Genomic DNA, 25,017 nt, shown 5'->3' with positions numbered 1-25,017 from the left:
TGACACTCGGCTATACCTACCTATATAGCTATTACTTATGTTTGAAACTTAATTAAATTAAAAGGGCGCGGTACGGACGCCAGCAGGCAGCGGGCGTCAAGCGGGCGTACAAAGTGTTCATACATTGAACTCTATCAAAATGTATGAACGCCCGCTCCCAGCCTTAATTAAGATTATATGTCTGTAAAGGTATAAATATATGTAACGATATACCGCTACGTATTCTAAGGTGATTATGCTAATCTGTCCGATTCGATATATCTCAGATGTCGATGGCGTCGAGTCGTGATGAGATTCTAATCGGTCTATCGTGGAGGATGCGGTTAGCGGTATCACTTGTCAATTTGAATTAATAAATCTCTCACATATCCGGAATACGGGCCTGATTTATAATAATTTATTTGTGTTAGTTTATTATATTCGACCAAGACTGAACGCAAGGCTTAAGTCCTGTAATCCACCACTAGCTAGGTTAAACGCCATGGACCCCCTGTGGAAGGTAGAGAATGCCTGGCTCAACGAGTGGCAATCCAATAAGGTGCCAACCGACTTCTTCTAACTGGGTAGTTCTATGCGATTGAATAATCGCGACTGAATAGTCGCACCAATCGCTTCATCACCTTTCCCACATTATTGACGAACTGCGTATAAATGGTCCGAGAGCTGGTGGAAATTTGGAGTAGGTCCTTGAGGCAAGCTGAAAATTTACTTGATGCTTCTCCTATCTTACCCTACCTCAGCACTACAAGTCTGGCTGCAGGGTAGCGGGTCTAAACCAACCTATAAATTTTTAAAGAATTTTTTTTTTGGTGCCCAAAAAAGGTTCTTGAGGCAATCTGTAATTTCTACAAGTGAAAATTGAATATCTAAATAGTCATAAAAAAATTATGCCAGACGATTTGGCCGGGTCTTTAACCTTGCCAAACGCGTGCAAAATATATTTTTTTTTAATTCAAAAAAGGTTCTTGAGGCAATCTGTAATTTTTACAGGTTAAAGTTAAGTATCTAAATAGTCATAAAAAAAATAAGCCAGACGATTTGGTCGGGGCCTTCTACCTGCCAGACGATCTAGAAAGTTACGTATGGCACTTACTCGCACGCAAAATTAAGTTTGTTATCCTGTATAAATGTATGCTAATACAAAGTTATTTTTGTAGTGCAGTAAATTAAAGGTAAAAGGTACAAATTAGGATGTACGATGTGATTGTGATTATGAATATTTGTATATTTATGATAATTATGTACACTGAGTATTAGTAGGGATATAGTAAATGTAATATGACCGAATTTATAAGAATGTATTGTAATTTTAATAAATACATGTACAATTTAAATACAGAATAGTAATGTGTTGTAATTATTATAATGTGTGAATTTGTTATTTTATTATTAATGCTTGAATAATACAAATAATAATACAAATATGATGATGATGGTGATTGTTTCATGTACTCATAGGTTATTCAGTGTGTGGGGTAAAAGGGGGCGAGAATTTTATTATTTTTGCGCTACTACGCACGGTTTAGAAGCTAGAGCCATATATATATATATTTATTTTTCGTTGTTTTTAAATTTCATAATTTTTGCGCTACGACGCACGGTTTAGCAGTTACAGCCCTATAACGTTTTTTTTTTTTTTTTTTATCATTGTGTTTTTTATATCACTTGTGGGTTCCTTGAAAGGGAACGAAAATTTGATTGTTTTTGTGCTACGACGCACGGTTTTGGAGATACAGCCCTATAAAGTTGTTTTTTTTTCTTTTTGGTAATTTTTTATATTAACTCCTAAAGCTTTCCTAAAGGGGAGGAAAATTTTGATTTTTTTTGCGCTACGACGCACGGTGTAGCAGATACAGCCCTATAACGTTTTTTTGTTGTTTTTTATTATTATTGTGTTTTTTATTTATCACATGGGTTTTTTAAAGGGGAACGAAAATTTTATTTATTTTACGCTACGACGCACGGCTTAGGAGATACAGCCCTATAAAGATATTTCTTTTGTTTTTTTTTTTTTTCAAATATAAATTAAGGATCATATCTAGAGGGGAACGAAAATTTTATTATTTTTGGCGACGCATGGTTTAGGAGATACAGCCCTATGAAGATTTTTTTTTTGTTTTTTTTTTAAATATAAATTAAGGGTTACCTAGAGGGAAACGAAAATTTTATTATTTTTCGCTACGACGCATGGTTTAGGAGATACAGCCCTATAAATTTATTTTTCTTTTTTTTTCTTTTTTGATTTTCATTGTGTTCTTTATTATATTTCTTTGGGGTTTTTTAAAGGGGAACGAAAATTTGATTTATTTTACGCTACGACGCACGGCTTAGGAGATACAGCCCTATAAAGATATTTCTTTTGTTTTTTTTTTTTCAAATATAAATTAAGGATCATATCTAGAGGGGAACGAAAATTTTATTATTTTTGGCGACGCATGGTTTAGAAGATACAGCCCTATGAAGATTTTTTTTTTGTTTTTTTTTTTTAAATATAAATTAAGGGTTACCTAGAGGGAAACGAAAATTTTATTATTTTTCGCTACGACGCATGGTTTAGGAGATACAGCCCTATATTTTTTTTTTCTTTTTTGATTTTCATTGTGTTCTTTATTATATTACTTTGGGGTTTTATAAAGGGGAACGAAAATTTTATTATTTTTGCGCTACGACGCATGGTTTAGTAGATACAGCCCTATAAAGATTTTTTTGTCTTTTTGGTTTTTTTTTTCAAATATAAATTAAGGGTTACCTAGAGGGGAACGAAAATTTTATTATTTTTGCGCTACGACGCATGCTTTAGCAGATACAGCCCTATAAAGATTTTGTTTTTTTTTGCGTTTATTTTAAATATAAATTAAGGGTTGCTTATGCGGGAAAGAAAATTTGATTATTTTTGCGCTCCGACTAAAACAAATTTCAGCTGTTTAGCCCGTTCGCATGAACACAGATGCCATGTTTACATTAAAATAAAAAAAAATACTCAATTTCGTATAAAATTCCTTTAAGCGAGGTTTAGACTAGCAATAACTTGCATGCAATTTTCATTACATTGCGGTATCTGATAAACATTTTGAATGCAGTTTACCTTAGTAGTCGGTAATGTAACGTAAATTGCATGCAAGTTCTTGCTAGTCTAAACCTCGCTTTACAGTTCTCTCGAGTTGCTCCGCCCGAAACGTGATACTTTGAAGGCTGTTTTGACGCACATGAGGACGATATTTCATTGCATGTCAAGAAAATTAAACGATTAAAAACGATTATCGTTCCAAAAACTTGTTATTTAACTGTACAGCGAATAAAATAATTTAAATAACTTATAGTGACGTCACAAAGTTTGTGACTCCCTCACAACATGTCACATTTTCTTGACCCCCCTCCCCCCCTAAACGTGTGATGTAATTAATTTTATTTCATTTATTCATTTATTTCAATCAACTTAGGATCATAATACATTACATTATAACATTACATAAAATTATTATATTACAGTTAAGATTAAAATTAAAATTAAATTAAACTAAAATTATATTAAACCCCTAAAATAATTAATTAATTATTTAATAAATTATTTATTATTTAATTATATTATATGATATATGAAAGATGAAAAAAAAATCATGAACACAGCCATGCACGCCATGTTTACATTAAAATAAAATAAAAATATTTCCCGGCCTAGGCCTTCGTCATAACTAATGAACTACCCATGTATCTACAATAGAGATACAGCTGGACATATTGTCGCTAATTTCATATGTACTATGCCCACACCCTATTCATACCCATAATTATCATAAATATATACTCACAATCACATCGTACATCCAAATTTGTACTTTTCTATCTTTAATTTTCTGCACTACAAAATTAACTTTGTATTAGCATACATTTATACAGGATAACAAACTTAATTTTGCGTGCGAGTAAGTGCCATACGTAACTTTCTAGATCGTCTGGCAGGTAGAAGGCCCCGACCAAATCGTCTGGCTTATTTTTTTTATGACTATTTAGATACTTAACTTTAACCTGTAAAAATTACAGATTGCCTCAAGAACCTTTTTTGAATTTTTTGAAAAAATATTTTGCACGCGTCTGGCAAGGTAAAAGACCCGGCCAAATCGTCTGGCATAATTTTTTTATGCCTATTTAGATATTCAATTTTCACTTGTAGAAATTACAGATTGCCTCAAGAACCTTTTTTGGGCACCAAAAAAAAATTCTTTAAAAATGGATAGGTTGGTTTAGACCCGCTACCCTGCAGCCAGACTTGTAGTGCTGAGGTAGGGTAAGATAGGAGAAGCATCAGGCAAATTTTCAGCTTGCCTCAAGGACCTACTCCAAATTTCCACCAGCTCTCCGTCTAAAATGGTGAATGGTTTTCGGTTATCTTGTAGCACTCCCGTGCTTCTGCTATTCTTGTCACAATGATCCTGTTTGCTTTTATAAAACGGCCAATAATGTGGTGATGGTAATGAAGAATCAAAACGCAGTACATCGCATATAAGGACCCAACTAAGCCCCCGTACTAGACCTCCAGGTTTCACTACCCAACGACGTGTCTGGTGTCTATTAAACCGCTTTAAAACTGACTGGAATAAATGGTGTAAATTGGCGGCATGCGGATGTGGAGAACCGGAACAAACAATCCGTCACATGGTGCTAGAATACCCCAACACCAAATTCGGTAGCAACATTGAAGAGCTCAAAGCCTTGACTGGGAAAGCCCTGGATTATTTTAAGAATTCTAGTTTTAAAATTTAATTTTATAATGCAGTGACATGTAAAGATATGCCATACGATAATTAATTCGACCTAAAATACTTTTGTCTAGTTCATATTTAAGTAGGTATAGGTAAAGTAGGGTTTGTAATAGTTCATGGATTGGACTGTTCGAGGTGGATGCACGCCATTACAGGACTATGTATATGTATTGAATTAAAAAATTTCGTTTGTCAAATTAACTGTGGACCAGAGATATAGACGAGCTAGTTATTGATTTGTTTTCGCTTTTCGCGGAGCCCCCACAGAAGCTTTGGAAGTTTACAGCCCCAGGGTGTAGGGGGTCCGCGTAGCACACTTTGAGAATGGCTGATGTAAGGCTAGTTAATTTTCTGGCGGCTAAAGGATGACTCACGCTAGACCGGGCCGGGCCCGGGCCGAGGCGTCCGCCATGTCATTTTTTATAATGGCTGATCGGTGATCACGTGGTGCTTTCCTTAGAAAACAAAGCGCTGGAAGCTCCGGCCCAGCCCCGGCCCGGTCTAGCGTGAGTCATCCTTAAGGCGGCTAAGGTGGTGAGTAGAAATTAATACCTACATTCAATTCAAAATTAAAAGCTCTATATAATGTCTAATAAGTAGTCTACAAAGTTCAAAACGATCGTCATATGTCATTTAATGTAAGTATAAATCCGCATACCATTTAGACCGAGACAATAACAATGCGTTCATAGTCTCGCCTTGGGATACTTGCTGACGCATCTCTGAAGGCCTACCGCGAACCACGTTCGACGTGTTGCCTCCCTGTCACACTTACGTACGAATTTACAAGTGCGACAGTGGCAACACGTCGAACGAGGTTCGCGGTAGGCTCTCTGGTCCTTAAGCTGCGGCCATAAGTGGAGCGGTTAGCGGGGCAGATTCGATGCAGGTTCGTTCAATTGCGAAAATTGAATTAGCGATTTTATCAAGTTCTACTCCCATACATTTAAGTAACGTTCTTATTTAGAAACGACCTCCTTAAATTACATAAACTTGGCATGAAACGTAACATATGTCTATATATGTCAAATAACATTTTCGTTAAAATAAACAGAGTAGAAGTTTTTTTATGTAAAACCTTTACTCGCTCTAATTTTTTATTTTTATGATGAATAGGCAGGCGTTTGACCACGATCCCACCTATTTCTTTGTACTACAATCACAGTCTACTTTATATCATTTCGTTCCATTATTGTTTATAAAACTATGTTTTGGCACAGAATAAATAATAGTACTACCGTACAGAAAGGAAACTTCCTACTAAACCGAAGTTTGACAGCGCTGCGGTTCAGGGACGAATCATGCTGTCCCTTTTTAATACATGGCACTACCCCTTTCGGCTATTTAGGGTTGTCAAAATTCAGGTCATTATCTTATCTGTGGTCGTGCACGCAAAGGAACGTCAAGTTGTGTCAACCCTAATAACATGCTGAGCAGAACGGAGCCGCGAATACCAGAAAGGCCGAAAGGAGTTTCACACACCTGGTGCCCTGATTTTGGTTGAAAAAATATCCGCTAAACGCTTTAGTAAAGGCCTCTTGGTCGTACTACATGGCGTGTCGGTGACATTTCACATTCACGTGTAGTTATGGCTTGATCTGAGTGGGCGGAAAATACAATAACACGACAAGTAGCCTACCATTACTTGCACTATGTATTCTTGAGTTCCAAGGAGGCACATTCAGATTTTGAAATTATGATATTGTTTTGACATTAATCTCGCTCGAGCGTTTTTATAAATGGATCATTTTATTTAAAGTTGTGCACTATTTTTTTTTTCATATTTGGTAATATTATAGTTTAAGTGCCTAATTTTTATGTTATGTTCTCTTTCATATTGGTGAGCAATAAAGAATATTTTTATTGTATTGTATTGTGTCATTTATGCTCAGAATCACGAGTTCTTTCGTTCAAATTGGAAGAAAAAGCGTCCTAGTTTAATTATCAAATTTGAATGTATTGTATGTAATTTGGTACACTGTAAGATGATACATAAGTCGGAATAAAGCACCTATAGAAACATTGCGCATGCCTTGCGCGTTGGAGGGTCTGCCATCTTGAGGCGGGAATCGGAAATATTATTATAAACATATAGGTACATTGCCAGAGCAAGTGCTGCCATCTTCCGTTCTCGTACGTTTTCTTGTGTATAGTATTAGATTTTGCCATCTTGTGGGCTACATCGGAAGCATAAACTTCACATTTACGCCTCGCGCCCAAAATCTGACGGCTCATGTGCTGCCCTATAGTTCATGCACACTCCCTAATGAGGGCTATCGTGTTTTTGCTCACCAGTTGGCGCCTCTGTTGATGGTGGTCCAAAAGACTAAAGAAAAGCTGTCAGTCATTGAAGTGACAAGTGACATTTGACATTTCGAACTATGGAAAATACCACCATCTACACTAGCGCCCCTAGCGGCGAATTCATACGCGTTAGCCCTCATTCGTCCAAAAGAAAACTTTACTTACATAACTTGAAGTTTTCGATTGCGTCGATTGTTTTCCCTTCAGCTTTTCTTTCAGCTCTGCACGAAACGGAACCCTAAAATATTTAAATAAAAAAATTACAAAGTCGGCCTTTCAATCAAGTGATTTTGACAAAGTTGTGACATGCGTTATGCCGTCTTAGACTTCCAGAGCCGCAAAAAAAGTAATACAAAATAGGTATTAAAATAAAATGTAATAAGTATGCAGGACCACAGAAAGCACTAAGTGTACCGTCAGCAGCAGAAGCACTTTTACCTATATGTCATAATTTTAAACGAACACGGGACTTTAATCGCGTTAAAAACTTAGTGTTTGTTTAAAACTATGAGTGAAAATCGTGTTAATTTAAATCGATACACTTTTATATGGTCTAAGTGTAGTCAAATTAATAGAATAGAGTAAAATTCACTATTTATCATTACTTTTTAATTGTACCTCGATATGTGAATTAGGAAACTATAGGTCTATAAAAATCAATTTGTAGCTATTAGCTAAGTTGCTTATGTTTATTTTAAGACTGTTTGTTTCTCAATAAATAATAAAAAAAATAAAAAATAAAATCATCTAGGTTATTTTGCTCGTGTTGGTGTGTTGGTGTGGTGTTTCGCTCGGTAGCAAAATTTGTTTAATCCTCGTGCCTTGAACTTGAAACCCTCGATCACAACGTTCAAGCTTCCACTTCTCGAAACACTTGCTACGCTTGTGGTCCAATTTTGGAATCTTTTGCTTGTTTTAATGATAACTGTATCATTATCGATATTAAGACGAGGGATTAAACAAACGCTTTAGGTACCCCCTTGTAAAACAAATAACTATTTTAATAATTATTTATTTATGAAATAAAACTATGAAAACTGATTATATCGCGTATATTGAATTTATAATACATCCCGACGTTTCGAACCCTACAGCGTTCGTGGTCAACGGGTGACTGAGGAAAAACTACAAAGTGCAAAAATACCCACATACTAAAAATAATGAACCATCATAGACTATGAACTTTAAGGCTGGTTGTACATGCAAAATCGGTTGAATCGGTTGGTCGGTCGGGTGAATGCGGAGTGGTTTTATTTCATGAGTAATTATCGCGGTAACCGAAGACAATATTAATTATTTAAAAACACTTTGTGTTTATGTATTGTATTGTATCATAGAGTAACTTATACTAGAGCGGTACTGTCATAGTAAATTTTGTAACCCAAGTAAATTCACTGCCCTCTGTCGACACACTTTAAAACTAAAAATTAAGATTTATAAAAATACGATAAAATGTATTTAAATATGGATAATTTTTTATTTTATTTGCAATAAATATTTTTATGATTTTGACCCATGTTCTTACACTGATATGCGTTAAAATTGTTAAATAACAAACGAAACCGTCAACGCCATCTATACGACAGTAGGCCAAAGCTAGTAGCGCCCTCTGAACGAGAATAAATTTTTCTTGATTTTCGAGGCACGTTTTTTCCTTAGACTGTATCCATCTATTACGGAGTTATATCTATCTTTGATTGTATGTTGTATGCTAGCTGTACTAAGGTACTTTACTAGCGATGAAATCCGCAGATATCCGATTGAATTGAATGGAGTTCATGGCCGATTATAAGCTTGATTGAAAGCCGTGCGATTAATGGACTCTCGGTCCGTGCAGTAAGTTTTCAGTACGATGATCGCTTACGCAGCATCTTACGTCAGCGAACAACTCGTGAACGCGAAGCTAAGCGGCGGGCCCACGGCGTTCGCGTTCGTAACGAAATCGCCCACGTAGGACACTTCTATAGGTATCAAAGGATTGATTCACCCTTCACCCCGCGCCGCATCGCTTCGCTTCGCGTTCGCGTGTTGTTCGCCTACGTACCTAGTACGCTGCGTTATAAGTTGATGAACCTCTTGACGTCCTAGTTGATGCTACTATTGTTTAACTAGTCAAGTAGGTAAATAGTAAGTTTCAGATCACTTTAGTATGCTCTAGTGGTAAATAGAGACACTAATTAAAGATAAAGAATAGCTAGCGCCATCTATTATGGAGTAGACTAAACAAGATTATACTACCGTACTTGTACCATGTACTTACCATGGAATTCGTGGTGGAATTATTACTTTAATCTGTTTTATTTTTCTATTTACGTGGTTGGTTTAGGTATTTACAATTTGTAAAATAAAACACTCGAACATGACACTAGATTTGAGTCAAATCGATGACGTATATGACGTTTCCAAACTCGTTCTGATATGTGATTACAGTAGGTCTAGCTATTTTTATAATCACTTAATTTCGAGTAAAATAAAGTTACCTGACAATCAAAAACTTGAAAAACTGTGTGATTATTCTTATATATTAAACATAGTTTAAATCGTCTTCATTCTAAATACTCTGAATTGCAAAAAATATTAACGCCTGAGGTATTCTTGAGGGTATATGAACGTAACTGCAACTTGTGACATTTCATTTTGTACATTGCACTTCACATCAATCAGTGTTGAAGGAAACCGTGAAGAATTAGTATAGATAGATTTTTTATATTAAGACTATCCTAATTAGATAAATGAAGTGATCCTATTTGAATTAAGGAGTAAAAAATACGGGTAATGTCTTAATATGCTATTTTATGTCTTCCTACTTACATACATTATTAAAACTAATAAATGTGCTGTCAGGTTACTTGGCCCTGATCTAAGAAAAAATATTCAATTTCAAGTACCAAGGGTAGGTATTTATTCACAGCTATCGTAATTTGCAGTTCATATAATTTACTGGTAGTGTTTATAAGTTTATAACCCTTATATAGTGTATACCGATCAGAGTTAATTATAGACTTTTTTTATCAAAGTTGGGCCTAGATTTTTTACATCTGTCTTAAGAACATAAACACCGTTATCTTCTCATCAAATACCACGTAATCCCCTTCAAAGTATTCTATTTGCTGAAGTACTTCTATGTTTAATTCACGTTCTACTGAATTAGGTTATTAGGAATAAAATAAAATGAATAAATAAATAAATTAGAATGAAAATAAGTAAAAGCTTACGCCTAATTCACAGGGCCATAATGCGTCCAGTGCTATTTGTGGCACTCTTGTTTTGCGGGGTGTTCGCTACTCGGGCATATGAGGACTCCAACCTTGAAGATGATGACTTTGCGGAGTTTGAGCAGTTTGATGCAGAAGATGAGCTTCCGGGAGGAGACCAGGGTTTTCAAGGTAGTAGGAATAGTTTTGTTCTACAGTTCTCATTAAGAGAGGTATTATGCTAATGTCATGTAATGAAAATTAAATATGTATGTCAGGGCTCAATAATATAGGTTTATGGCTAAAACAGACAGGTTAAATCAGTCTGCTACTAATTGCTTTTTAGGGTCCTTTTCTAAAAAAATGAGGAGGGATGACTTATGGGTAAAAACGGTATTACTAAGACTCTACTGTCTGTCTGTCTGTCACCAGGCTGTATCTCACGAACCGTGATAGCTAGACAGTTGAAATTGGCAGTTTGAGTACCTACTTCGAGAATCGAATAAGATATCAATGAACTAAATCTCGGAAGAAAGTCACTAGCGTTTTTCTCGTTCGTGCTAGAAAAATTTCTATGTCTGTTCATGACTGGGTTGTTCATTAAAATACATGTAGTTTATAATTAGTATTCTTTTGTTTGACAAATGTTGTAACTATGTTTTGTTTTCAGATTTCAATGATGTAGAAAAAGAGGCTCCGGCTCAAAAACCAAAGCTGACTTCGAATGATGAATTTGAGGCAGAAGTTGAGACTGAAGATGAGCTTGTTGTTGAGGTAAATATGAAATTATTAAAACTCTTACACTTTAATCACCAAAGACGTGAACTGACGCGCACGGCTTCAGCCCAATATCAACCTTCATGCATTCCAACATTTCCAACAAGGTTCACTATGACTCCCGTATGTCTAATGACAGAGTTCCCAAGCACATCTTCTACTCAGGCCGTGTAGCCAACACGCCAATCGCTTACGCTCCGCAGCGATCAAAAGGCAACTATCACTGTCGCACTAATATGGAAGAGTGATAGAGAGACACAAAGCGTTTCATTGTCGAAGCGATAGCAATTGTCACCTTGGCTAGGCTGGCTGAGATGCAAAGTGACAAGCGGAAACAGGGCGGCCAACTTTTGCGATACAAAGATGTGCTGAAGCGTCACATGCGGAGATGTGACATTGAGAGACTTCGGCACAAGATCGGCCGAAGTGGAGGCATACAGTGAGTATAAAAGTGCAAGCCTTTGAAGAGATAGGCGAGTGGAACTACTAACGAAGCGTGACGAGTTAAAGGCCCGACCACCTGCCGTCATCAACTACAATTTAGTCAGAGGGGTGCTGACCTGCGGTGAGTGTGGCCGTACATTTACTGCAAAAATAGGCTACGTCAGCCACCTGACAGCTCACGATCGTCGTTCTCACTAGCCAGTACAAACTCACTCGCCGAGGCCGGAACCGGCGGACAGGATGATGATTATGCCATACTGAAGACCTACAAAATATACTATTGAACTTGTCCTTGCTTTGAGGTAATCAATTACTTAATTGGTTTTGTAATGGTGGCTGCTAGTTAGTATAACGATATGACAACAAGGTTTTATTTTTATTTGACTTTCTATTTGTTTGGCCTGGCACGAAATAATAACTAGGTAAATTTCTTTAAAAGGATCTTTTTAAGCTAAGAATGCCTTTGTTTATAACTTGTACTGCTTCTTCCTTTGTTCATGACCTAATAACGTACGAAATGTATGTATAATGAATAATTCATCTCAATAAATATAAACTATGCAGGATGGCTAAAAATTAAGTGCATTCCCGTTGCCAGGGAGGTTTCGGGATTATACTGAGCAATTTTTACCATGGGACCAACCACGAAATCGCGATAAAAAAAATTACCCTCCCATAGAAAATGGACCAGCCAAAATGTATTTTTTTTTAATACCACGTCGGTGGCAAACAAGCATACGGCCCGCCTGATGGTAAGCAACAGCCAACATTTCGCGATTTCGGGGTTGGTCCCATAGTAACAGTTGCTCAGTATAATCCCTGCCCAGTATAAGCCTCTCTGGCAAGGGGAATGCTAAGTGCATTTTTAGCCACCGTGTACATATTTTAATTCAATTCACATTCACTTCTTACCTGAGCTGCAAAGCTGGTACAATAGTAATGGTATATTAATGAAAATTGGAGCGCCTTTTAAATAAAAATGTTGACAGGTAAGGGCAAATGTGACAGGTAAGCGCTGGTGGCCTAGCGGTAAGAGCGTGCGAATTGCAATCCGAAGGTCGCAGGTTCAAACCCTGGCTCGTACCAATGAGTTTTTCGGAACTTATGTACGAAATATCGTTTGATATTTACTAGTCGCGTTTCGGTGAAGGAAAACATCGTGAGGAAACCGGACTAATCCCAACAAGGCCTAGTTTTCCCTCTGGGTTGGAAGGTCAGATGGCAGTCGCTTTCGTAAAAACTAGTGCCTACGCCAAATCTTGGGATTAGTTGCCAAGCGGACCCCAGGCTCCCATGAGCCGTGGCAAAATGCCGGGACAACGCGAGGAAGAAGAGAGGTAAGGGCAAATGTTGCGCCAGCTCTAAGGCCTCGGACTGGACTGGCAAATAAATAAAGTCCGCGGCCTTTTGAATCAACCTACCTATGGCTATATGGGTTGAGTAGGTGTGTTTGTACCTTTGTACCGTGTGTTTTGTTGGTAGCGTATCAACGGCTGAGCAGATTCAGATTCAGATTATTTATTGGGAAAAATAATACAATTTTTTACACGTCATATTTCCAAATGCTTTAAGATTAGACTTAAATGTACGATAGATATAAATAAATACAATGAGCAATTGATGATTTGTCAATCGATTTGTTTTTATGGACTGGGTATAATACTTAAGACACATTTTTCATTGACTTTCAAACAGGAAGTGGATTAGGAACAGTTTTTTAAGCTTTTTTAAATAGGAAAATTAATCATTCATGTTTTGGAGGTTCATTCAAAGACCTTTATTTTGTTGTCAGGATGAAGACAATGAGTTTGAGCACTTCCAAGACCCGGAAGAGTTCGAAGGGTTCCAGGACAACGTTCCCAGGAACACTGAGCAGCCAAAGATTACCATATCTAAGGTAAGTTTTATTTTCAATACTAACTTTTGAAATTCTAATATGCAGGGGCGATGTGTCAAAAATGTTCATAATGAGCCATGGACACGTGAATGTGAAGCGGGCTGCCTTATGATCCTACGGACTTCGTGTGCTGATTAAAACTTAGCATGTCAACCAAATAATTTAGTGCCAAATAAGAAAGAACAACTCCATAAAAAAAGACAACACGATTCTATTTATTAGCAACAGTTGTAAGTTCTAAAATTAACTACAACTTCAATTTACCATCATTTGATTCGAAAAGTACATGGCATATGTATCTTCTTGACACAAGCGCTGTGTGCGACCTGAGCGGACTTTCGAGCGGGTAGGGGTGTACGGAGTTCATATTGAACAAATGCAATACGTCAGGTCTGAACAGCTTAACGCTACGCTGCCCGCCCTGCCGAACGCTCCGCTAGACCCTCGCCACTCAGGCTGCGACCTAACTGAGCGCGACATTAAGATTTATAAACTGTCCAGTTCAGATGCTATAACTTTCCCCCTTATTCATAAAACTTTACGGGCCTGATTTAGATAATTATGTTTTATCCCTTTCTTACAAATACATAAGTCAAAATGACAGATAAAGACCACTAACGCGTTTATGAATAACGCCACTTATCTTTACAGGTCCCAATCACAGTCCGGCCGCGCTGGGACGCGTACTGGTTAGAAGGCGCGCTGTGCTGCCTGCTGGCCGGCTACGCGCTGTCGTACGCCGTCGGCCGCGCCAAGAACACCGCCATCGCCACCAACTTCCTCAAACTGCACAAACCGCTACTAGATGACAATTTTACTCTAGTCGGTGAGTTTTGTTGCAGACAATAATATCGGCTTAGCATACAGTAATGGTTTCCGATCAGAAATTAAGATCCCGAGAGCTTTGTCAATTGTTTCATGCCGGCTCTACACACTCCTCTCGCCGAGTCTCGGCACCGCTCCGACCCAATCGGAGAAGGGCGATACGTGACGAAGGAAGCAGTATTAACACACTCGTTCTCGGCCTATCTCGGGGACTCGACGAGTGTGTACAGCCGGCATGAAACTCGCTACTTTCACAAGCTTCACATCTGTATTGACGTTCTTTGGCTTGAGTGCGCTTGGCCAAGCGTAATGAAGTTGGAAAATGGCGTATTGCGCTCTAGTTCTGACTCATATAATCTCTATTTTGCAGGTGAAACGGGTAGCGACGTTGTATGCGTAGGCGAAGACCGCGGCTGGCGGCGCGAGGCGGAACATTGCTTCACTATGTGGTGCAGCGGCCGCGTGTGCTGCGAGGGCATGCTGCTCACTCTCAAGCTCATCAAGGTATGCCAGAGCGGGACGGGAGATGGTAGACTGCTTCACCATGTGGTGGAGTGTGTGCTGCGAGGGCATGCTGCTCACTCTCAAGCTCATCAAGGTATGCCAGAGCGGGACGGGAGATGGTAGACTGCTTCACCATGTGGTGGAGTGTGTGCTGCGAGGGCATGCTGCTCACTCTCAAGCTCATCAAGGTATACCAGAGCGGGACGGGAGCCGGTAGAGGAGACCGCGGCGCGAGTCGGAACTCTGCTTCACCATGTCGTGCGCGATGGCAGCGCGCGGCTATTGTGAACGCTACTGAGGCACTGTTAGTGACAGGACGTAGAAGGGATGACTTCCCTGATAAATCGGTTCGGCGGTTTAAGCGTGAAGATGACCAGAGTACCTTACAGAATAATTTTCGCGTTTATATTGGTAATAAGGTTTTACAAATGTAATATTTGTTACAGCGTCAAGACCTGGTCCACGTGATCCTGGGCAGCTTCCGTAAGACCCCGGACAGTCTGCAGGCCCGGATCGAGCTCGGCAAAGACGACAGCGACCCCTTCGTGCTGTGCATCGCGCAGAAGAAGATCGCCACGCGCCTCGCCAAGGAGATGCAGGACTTGGTACGTATCATGATAAAACTTAATTTGACAGTATTGTCAAGACAGGTTGGTATTAGACCTGTCCAATTTTTGATCCAATGTACATTGCGTCTTACTCTCTCACTAAGCAAAATGTGAGACGCAAATACACATCTGCCCTGCAGTATCTTAATTTGTAGAGCGATCATTATCCAAGGATATCCATGGATGCGATTAATTAGAAACTTTTTTGTATACCATATCGGTTACAAACAAGCATACGCCCCGCCTGATGGTAAGCGGTTACCCGTAGCCTATGGACGCTTGCGTCTGTATAAATGTCACATTGAGCACAACCTATTTTACAAACATTGTTCTAAGGCAGAAAGCGGTAAACCGCTGTTCACGAGCCGCATGCGGCTCAACACTGTTCTCTTAAAACCATCAACTGTGGCTCTTTGCGGTTCCATAAAGTAACGATTTCTACTGCGGATGAGTCTTCTTATAAAAAGTTTACAGTTTAGTATAGAACACTATTGTGACATTAAAGCATTTTTCTCAAACATGCAATGAAATATCGTTCTTATCGTTCTGTTCAAAACAGGCTTCAAAATATCACGTTTCGGGCGGAGCAACTCGAGAGAACTGTAAAGGAATTTCATACGAAATTGAAGGCCTAGGCCGGGAAGTAATTTTTTTTAAATTTTAATGTAAACATGCTAAACAGCAGAATTATATTTTTATTTTTTTCTAGTGGCTGAATGGTTATCGGACCAAAAATATCCGCGTTAACGCCTATTACACACGAACTGATATTAAGTATACTAATCTGTCGATTAGCGAATGCTCGTGCGAATGGGGCCTAAGTCACCAGAGACCATAGACAATATTTAAAATCCTCTGCATTTATAGTTTGTCAAAGGACTGTCTCATTTCAAACATAGACAGAGAGAATCATACTATCTTTGTCTTACACTAGTACTAGCACCCAAAAGAAAAGGATGAGTATAGTATTTTTTTTTGTTCTTATTTACTGACAATTTGGTTTGACCAACTATATCAGGTTGTGTATATTAACCCTAATAAGGTCTATTCGAACACTACACACGCGAAATACGCACGACTTCCGTAAAAAAAAAACATTATGTAGGGATTTGAGGGAAAATTAAAAAACTTTTGTCGAGTAGCTGGATTTTATATTTGTGATTGATATTTATAAATAAAATTTCAATGTGAGTTCCGATGATAATAGCGACGAAGAAATTAATTGTACTCCGTCGCAATTGAGGGCGGAGGCAGAATTAGCAATTAATAACTTGTTGCCGCCAAAGTCGCAGGAGAAATTTGTTTTTTTTTTGAGTGGTGTATTTCTTTATTTCATTGCATATGTTTGAGAAAAGCACTATACATGCCTGGCCGTGAAAAGGGCTTGCCGGCTTCGTATCACTATCCGGCCTCCCTCCGGTCGGCCGTCTATACCTACTCAGCCGGCAAGACCTTCTTTCCCGGCGCCTGCAGTAATGTACTATTCTTCACCCTTTCCTTTCACCTCCCAGAGCGTGTTCTGCCCCGAGCGGCGGCCGGGAGACAAGCACGGGCTGCCGTCCTCGCTGTCCGTCATGTCCGAGTGCGGCGAGGCCACGGCCGCCATCTTGGATGCTCGCGTCACGGCCGCGCTGGCGCAGTACCCAGACCACATACAGTACATACACATATCCGACAAGTACGCTGGCGTCAAGCAGATGGAGTGAGTGTCATTTTTAGATGTGGAGTGAGTGTAATACCAGGATCAAATGAGAATGGACATATGCAACTTTTGGAGTGACAGTGTCATTTTCTTTTGTCTCACTTGTCTACATAGGTCACAAGTCGAAGCTGTCAAACCATATTCTGATTGTTTAATTTGGTGGATAACGAAAACAATCCGACTAAAATTACGTACTTATGTTGTATATGTTCTGTTATTACACTATGGTGGCTGGCTGGTTGCCATCTTGAATGTTATATTTATGTTTGAGTAGTTTTTTACAAGTTTGTCTATGTTCGTAAGGTCTAATAATGTGTGTTTTTTATATAGGGAGACTGCAGCGACGAAACCCCCAGACACGGAACGCGTGCTGATCGTTTCTCTGGCATTGGGTCCAGATGGTGGCGGTGCTGAGGTCCGACCTCTATTGCTGCTCATCTTCCATCTACTGGAGAAGGTCAAACGCACCCGGCTTAGCAAAGAGGTATTATGAGCATAAGAGCAGTGTTAAATCCACGTTATGAACATGGTTTAAAAAGGGTTTAGTGTGAATGTGCACTAAGTATACCTTGATGTGAGGAAGTTTCTAAAAAACTAAATTTAATAGGTATTGTTTACACGTGCAACTTTGTTAACAAATCAAATTATTTTATTAAATATTTTTGATTTGTGTTTTTTAAGTAGTCACACTACTTATATAAATTATAAACTGAAATAGATGTCATATATTAAACCCATACTAACCAAACCCATCCACCAAACTACTCTCAAACTCTCACGTCAAAGACGCCTAGTCTTAGTAAAATGGCATATAGTTGAAAAATTGGGACTGGTTCCGCCGTGGCGAGGTGGCCTAGAGGGGCTCAAGGCGTCAGCCCGGATAGCTAGACGCCGGTTCGAACCCGGCCTTCACCACTGGAGGGCTTCGTCACTTTTTAGGATTCCGTACCCAAAGGGTAAAAACGGGACCCTATTACTAAGACTCCGTTCTCCGTCTGTCTGTCTGTCTGTCAACAGGCTGTATCTAATGAACCGTCATAGCTAGACAGTTCAAATTTTCACAGATGATGTATTTCTATGGCCGCTTTAACAACAAATACTAAAAAGTACGGAACCCTCGGTGCGCAAGTCCGACTCGCGGTTGGCCGGTTTAAAAAAAAAAGACATCTATTTCAGTTTAGTATAGTTACCTATACATATGTTGTTTGTTGTTTGTTGACAGGCCCTAGCCAAGTGCGAGAAGCGTCGTCAGAAGGTGGCGGAGGCGTGGCTGCGCGGCGCGCACGCCGCCCGCCAGGAGCAGGCCGCCGTGCGCCGCGAGGAGAGACGCAAGCAGGAGAAGGAGAAGATACTCGCTGTCAGTATACCTGTACCTCCCTCTATTCTAGAAGGTGGCGGAGGCGTGGCTGCGCGGCGCGCACGCCGCCCGCCAGGAGCAGGCCGCCGTGCGCCGCGAGGAGAGACGCAAGCAGGAGAAGGAGAAGATACTCGCTGTCAGTATACCTGTACCTCCCTCTATTCTAGAAGGTGGCGGAGGCGTGGCTGCGCGGCGCGCACGCCGCCCGCCAGGAGCAGGCCGCCGTGCGCCGCGAGGAGAGACGCAAGCAGGAGAAGGAGAAGATACTCGCTGTCAGTATACCTGTACCTCCCTCTATTCTAGAAGGTGGCGGAGGCGTGGCTGCGCGGCGCGCACGCCGCCCGCCAGGAGCAGGCCGCCGTGCGCCGCGAGGAGAGACGCAAGCAGGAGAAGGAGAAGATACTCGCTGTCAGTATACCTGTACCTCCCTCTATTCTAGAAGGTGGCGGAGGCGTGGCTGCGCGGCGCGCACGCCGCCCGCCAGGAGCAGGCCGCCGTGCGCCGCGAGGAGAGACGCAAGCAGGAGAAGGAGAAGATACTCGCTGTCAGTATACCTGTACCTCCCTCTATTCTAGAAGGTGGCGGAGGCGTGGCTGCGCGGCGCGCACGCCGCCCGCCAGGAGCAGGCCGCCGTGCGCCGCGAGGAGAGACGCAAGCAGGAGAAGGAGAAGATACTCGCTGTCAGTATACCTGTACCTCCCTCTATTCTAGAAGGTGGCGGAGGCGTGGCTGCGCGGCGCGCACGCCGCCCGCCAGGAGCAGGCCGCCGTGCGCCGCGAGGAGAGACGCAAGCAGGAGAAGGAGAAGATACTCGCTGTCAGTATACCTGTACCTCCCTCTATTCTAGAAGGTGGCGGAGGCGTGGCTGCGCGGCGCGCACGCCGCCCGCCAGGAGCAGGCCGCCGTGCGCCGCGAGGAGAGACGCAAGCAGGAGAAGGAGAAGATACTCGCTGTCAGTATACCTGTACCTCCCTCTATTCTAGAAGGTGGCGGAGGCGTGGCTGCGCGGCGCGCACGCCGCCCGCCAGGAGCAGGCCGCCGTGCGCCGCGAGGAGAGACGCAAGCAGGAGAAGGAGAAGATACTCGCTGTCAGTATACCTGTACCTCCCTCTATTCTAGAAGGTGGCGGAGGCGTGGCTGCGCGGCGCGCACGCCGCCCGCCAGGAGCAGGCCGCCGTGCGCCGCGAGGAGAGACGCAAGCAGGAGAAGGAGAAGATACTCGCTGTCAGTATACCTGTACCTCCCTCTATTCTAGAAGGTGGCGGAGGCGTGGCTGCGCGGCGCGCACGCCGCCCGCCAGGAGCAGGCCGCCGTGCGCCGCGAGGAGAGACGCAAGCAGGAGAAGGAGAAGATACTCGCTGTCAGTATACCTGTACCTCCCTCTATTCTAGAAGGTGGCGGAGGCGTGGCTGCGCGGCGCGCACGCCGCCCGCCAGGAGCAGGCCGCCGTGCGCCGCGAGGAGAGACGCAAGCAGGAGAAGGAGAAGATACTCGCTGTCAGTATACCTGTACCTCCCTCTATTCTAGAAGGTGGCGGAGGCGTGGCTGCGCGGCGCGCACGCCGCCCGCCAGGAGCAGGCCGCCGTGCGCCGCGAGGAGAGACGCAAGCAGGAGAAGGAGAAGATACTCGCTGTCAGTATACCTGTACCTCCCTCTATTCTAGAAGGTGGCGGAGGCGTGGCTGCGCGGCGCGCACGCCGCCCGCCAGGAGCAGGCCGCCGTGCGCCGCGAGGAGAGACGCAAGCAGGAGAAGGAGAAGATACTCGCTGTCAGTATACCTGTACCTCCCTCTATTCTAGAAGGTGGCGGAGGCGTGGCTGCGCGGCGCGCACGCCGCCCGCCAGGAGCAGGCCGCCGTGCGCCGCGAGGAGAGACGCAAGCAGGAGAAGGAGAAGATACTCGCTGTCAGTATACCTGTACCTCCCTCTATTCTAGAAGGTGGCGGAGGCGTGGCTGCGCGGCGCGCACGCCGCCCGCCAGGAGCAGGCCGCCGTGCGCCGCGAGGAGAGACGCAAGCAGGAGAAGGAGAAGATACTCGCTGTCAGTATACCTGTACCTCCCTCTATTCTCTATCTACATTCTAAATCACTAACAATACAACTGAAAACTCCCCACGCTAGGACAGGACTCTCCGAAGATGGCGCCACTACCACAATCTGAGGGTCTATCGCGAAACAAGAAAATCGAAATTACGTTATCGAACATCTCTGTCACTCTTGCATATTCGAGCGATAAAGAGGCAGATAGCGAAATTTCGGATTCGTGTTCCTCGGTAGGTAAACAGATCTATTTTTGTGTATTTTTCATGTATGTTCCTCGGGATTCCTTAATTTATCGACGACGGTTTGTCGATTTTCGTTTTAACCCTTCGAGCGCTAAAAATCGTCAACTGGCGCGCGCGGCAACAGCGCAATATCAACCTTCGTGCTTTCCAACAAGGTTCACGATGACGCGCCGCACACGATAGGCGTCGCGTTCATACCTATAAGCTAGCCATACACGCACGGATTTGTCCGCCGGACACGTCTCGGATCTGATCCGCGACTTCGCCACACACGGCGACGGACATCAGTTGTAATCCGGATTTAGCTAGTAACGGTTGTCCGTAAAAATGTCTCTGTCTAAACAAAAACTGGCTGTGATCTTCTTCAGTCGGTCCCTCAATACTGAGGATCGTGACATCATGTCCTTCTGCTGAAGAGCAGGTTCCTCCATAGGGTTCTGTTCCTCGCCAAACGCATGGCCTCGTGCAGTTTTAGTTGCATAGGTGCCGTAATTTGAGCACACCATCTAGTGGGAGGAGGGCCCTGAGGTCTCGTGCCTTCAACTTTGCCCGTCATTATTACTCTTTCCAGGCTATCCGGAGAACGACGTGAGAGGTGTCCGAAGTAAGTAAGCATTTGGTCCTGGCATATCGTTGACAGCCGGCGTTTTATGCGCAACTCTTCCAGTATGCACTGGCTGTGATATCTGGCGGTTTTATATGTCTCGAATGAGGAAACAAGCTTGCGATCAATTGGTCGAAGAATTTAACCATACATACATATAGGTACATACATTTACATACATACCATTTACATTTCATTGTACATTTTTCGACCAATTGATCGTAAGCTTGTTGTTTAAGATCCTTGTTTAGGTACAATTTCTTCTCCTTGAGCTTCCATAAATATGGTAAAGACTTATAAAGCTCTATACATTTGTCCAAAACACTGCGTTGTCAGTAAACGCTATTTTAAGTAAATGAGCGCGTCCGTACCGCCGTGCCGTAGCATTAGAGCGCAACTGAGGTGCGGTCTGGCGGACACGTCCGTTACTACGCACACACGCGCAGTCCGCTCTCGGATCTGTCTGCTCCGTGTCCGATCCGTTGGTTTTGAGCACGCACAGCGGACAGACATCAGGCAGACACATCTGTGTCAATTTCTCACCATACATTGACGGATGTGTCCGCCGGACACCCTTTTCAGACAGACCCGACGGACAAATCCGTACGTGTATGGCTAGCTATAGTGATTTGGTAGCTTTTATTACATTTAATGCAGATGACCATAAAATCATAGCATACTATTTCCGTGAAGTTAGTTCTTTCTCTCATTCATATATTTTGCAGGAGGACGACCCAGAAAAGCAGCGCCGATGGGAGCTGAAGGAGCAGAAACGCCAACAGAAGCGCAAGACCCCCAAGATGAAGCAGCTTAAAGTCAAGGCGCTCTAAGCCCGTACTATAATATACACTCAAGATACAATCCTCAAGTAAAGAGTTTCGTATGATTTGTAAGCATATAGAAAAAATACAGTCGCTCAAAACAGTGTAGGGTCAGGTGGGGTAAATATAAGACACGGGTAAAAATAATACTAAGTTTTTAACACTCAAAAACCTATTCTATTTCAATAAGAGAACCCGATATTTCGACGCAGTTACATGCATCTTGTTCACGGGTAACTGAAGATAGCTGGTGGATGTCAAAGTTGTGTAGACCGCGCTCGGTCTACCCTCAAGCCCGGTTCACATTTGTCTGTCCTGTCGTGTTGTGTTGTGTCGAGAAGCATATCGATTTCATACATTTAATATGATTGCGTGCACATTTGTCTGACGCAGCGTGCATCAGACAAATGTGAACCGGGCTTCATTCGTACGCGTCGGCTGCTCAAAAACAATACAAAACGTAATCACGGTCCATATCCCGGTCAATATAATTCTATTCTATTACATTCCTATTTCATTGAAAAAGAAGTCTACACACAAGACTAGTTTTTTAAGGGTTAAAAACTTAGTCTTATTTTTACCCGTGTTTTATATTTATCCCACCTGACCCTAATTGTAGCCATAGATTTTACTTGGTAAAAGGAGCAGAATGTATGAAGCCATACAATACAACGCTGTCTTTCAACTTTCAACTGATAAAATTACGGTTAAGTATATTATTACACTCCTTTACGCGTCTTAGTATTTCTTTTGTTTACTGAGATGAGGTATGGTATACAGTACCTGGCGATAAATATTGCGTATCGGTCTTTAGAAAGAAACAATTGGAGACAACGAGAGAGAAAGAGACAACGCTCTACGAAGCTCATATTCCGATGTGCAATATTTATCGCCGCGTACTGTGAATGGGGCATTAGCCACTGTATGTATATCGACATAAAATAGTAGAAATTAAATAAAATGGAACTAAAAAAATTATATACTAAATTGTTGCCATGTTTAAGCATTTTATTTTACGTCAAAAATGTGAGTTACGTAGGAAGTGGCGGCCCTCAATTATTTTTTACAATTTCTTGTCGGACTATACCTACTATACCTCTACTGTCTCTCTGGTACAGCCAGCAGAAGAAGTAGCTAAGCGGGTGAAATATTCCAAATTTTGTGTTAAGAAAATAAGACCTTCTGCAGATAATGTTAGACACCTGGCCCGCTTAACCATAGTGGAACTGGTCTTGAGTGTTGCTTAATTACGAGCCAAAACTGCAACCTTTCCAACCGCGATACCTTTACCCCCGTTTTGCCATTTCAATTAATGGGGTTGGCCGGTCGAAGTATTTAGCAGATGGCGCCACCATAGCTTGCCCTGTCAATCCCTAGAATTGTGTCAAATTTTTTTCTTAATGGAATTTTATGTCCTGGATGCCAGCCCTTTAAGCCAAATCTCATAGAAAAAGGGGCAAGCTATGATGGCGCCGTCTATCGTGCAAACCTCTGGCAGTTGCCAACCCCATTGTAACAAGCAGTCATTGCATTAAAAATCCATACTATAAAATTTTGCGGTACGACTCGTGCATAAACGTACTTCTTTGTCTATTATCGTTATTTAAAAATGTAATGAATTGGATTCAATTTGACAGTATCTGTAAGTAAATGATCATTGTAACTGTTTGTGATTTGTTCAAGGAACAAAATATGTGACTATAAAATTCTTTGGCAGTCATAGTCATAATGTAAAAAAAAACTAAAATGTCATTAATAAAAAAAATGTGGTTAGTATTTTCTCGAATCAAAATTATCATTTGAGTGTGCGTTCTAAAATGTGATTTTATTGTGTGTGTGAATTCACGCGAATTGTAAGTTATAATTATACCCGTTATCTTGTAAAAATTATGAACCCTTATGGGACTGTTAATTCATAAGCGAAAAACGAATTTCTAATAATTATGGTAATTCTAGTTATATTAACTGTTTTTTATTCTGCATATTAAATGATGTCATAGAAATAATTCTTAATAGGTAGAGTTAATAAGTATTTTATTTTTCACTAAAAAATTGAAATGGCAAATCGGTTTGTGTGGAAGTATTGTAGTGTTTCGATTACTGATGTGATGTGTCAAATGCAATATTATTTAAAGTACAGTCGGCTTCAGAAGCCACTGAACTTTTTACTTAGAAATGTAACTATGCCCCATTAGTACATGTTCAATGGACAGTCGCCATCAGATATATCGGAGCGGCCAAGGCGCTCACAAATATCTGAACACGCCTCTATTGTCAGGGCGTTAGAGTGCGTGTTCAGATATTGTGAACACTTCGGCCGCTTTGATATATCTGATGGCGCCTGTTCTTATTTGTGGATGACTGTACATTTTTGTTATTTATTTACCTCTAAGTGTTATTTACCTACTCAGTGAGCTCGATTAAATGAATTTAAGTTGCAATTATATTGTTGTTTATCTTTTAATACCCTTTTTACTGACATTTTTAAGATTAATTTTACGAGGACAGACAGCATTAAGAGAGGCAAGCATGTAGGCAGAGATGAACGGAATCAACCAATAGCATTGGTTATAACAAAGATAATGTAACGGGTTAGTGTCATAGTAAATTTTACACACACGATTAAAACTAAAAACGAAAATGTACAAAAATACCAAAAAATGTATACGTATATGATTTTGACCCATGTTCTTTCACTGATATGAGTTAAAAATGTTAAACAACAAACGAAACCGTCAACGCATCTAGCCGAGAATAGGCCGGAGATGTAGATAGGCGCCATCTGTCCAAGAATCAATTTTTCTTCATTTCCGGGGCACGTTTTTTCCTTAGACTTAGGTGACATAGGTCTTTGGTTATAATTAAGCGGAGCGGAGAAGAGATGTGGATTTCAACCGCCAGTCCGTCACAGTGGAAAGACAGCCTTACGGCCCAGC

At 41.4% G+C, this 25,017-nt stretch overlaps 1 protein-coding gene across 2 annotated transcripts; it reads left to right on the top strand.

Moving 5' to 3' along the window:
* Positions 1–9,704: 9,704 nt before the first annotated feature.
* Positions 9,705–24,525, top strand: LOC134746794 (PAT complex subunit CCDC47). Of its 2 annotated transcripts, none has more exons than XM_063681337.1 (11): positions 9,705–9,836; positions 10,293–10,450; positions 10,929–11,032; positions 13,272–13,376; positions 14,028–14,202; positions 14,572–14,705; positions 15,152–15,310; positions 16,825–17,015; positions 17,346–17,499; positions 18,238–20,412; positions 21,986–24,525. In XM_063681337.1, exons 2-10 carry the CDS (start codon positions 10,300–10,302, stop codon positions 18,673–18,675), a joined length of 1,611 nt encoding a protein of 536 aa, XP_063537407.1. In that variant the 5' UTR covers positions 9,705–9,836; positions 10,293–10,299; the 3' UTR covers positions 18,676–20,412; positions 21,986–24,525. The 2 variants fall into 2 exon arrangements, with proteins under 2 accessions (XP_063537407.1, XP_063537408.1); XM_063681338.1 differs by having other exon boundaries at positions 9,831–9,957.
* Positions 24,526–25,017: the final 492 nt, after the last annotated feature.

This window comes from Cydia strobilella, chromosome 13 (assembly GCF_947568885.1).
Source record: "Cydia strobilella chromosome 13, ilCydStro3.1, whole genome shotgun sequence".
Classification (NCBI taxonomy): Eukaryota; Metazoa; Arthropoda; class Insecta; order Lepidoptera; family Tortricidae; genus Cydia; species Cydia strobilella.
This window is presented reverse-complemented; position numbering and strand designations above follow the sequence as displayed.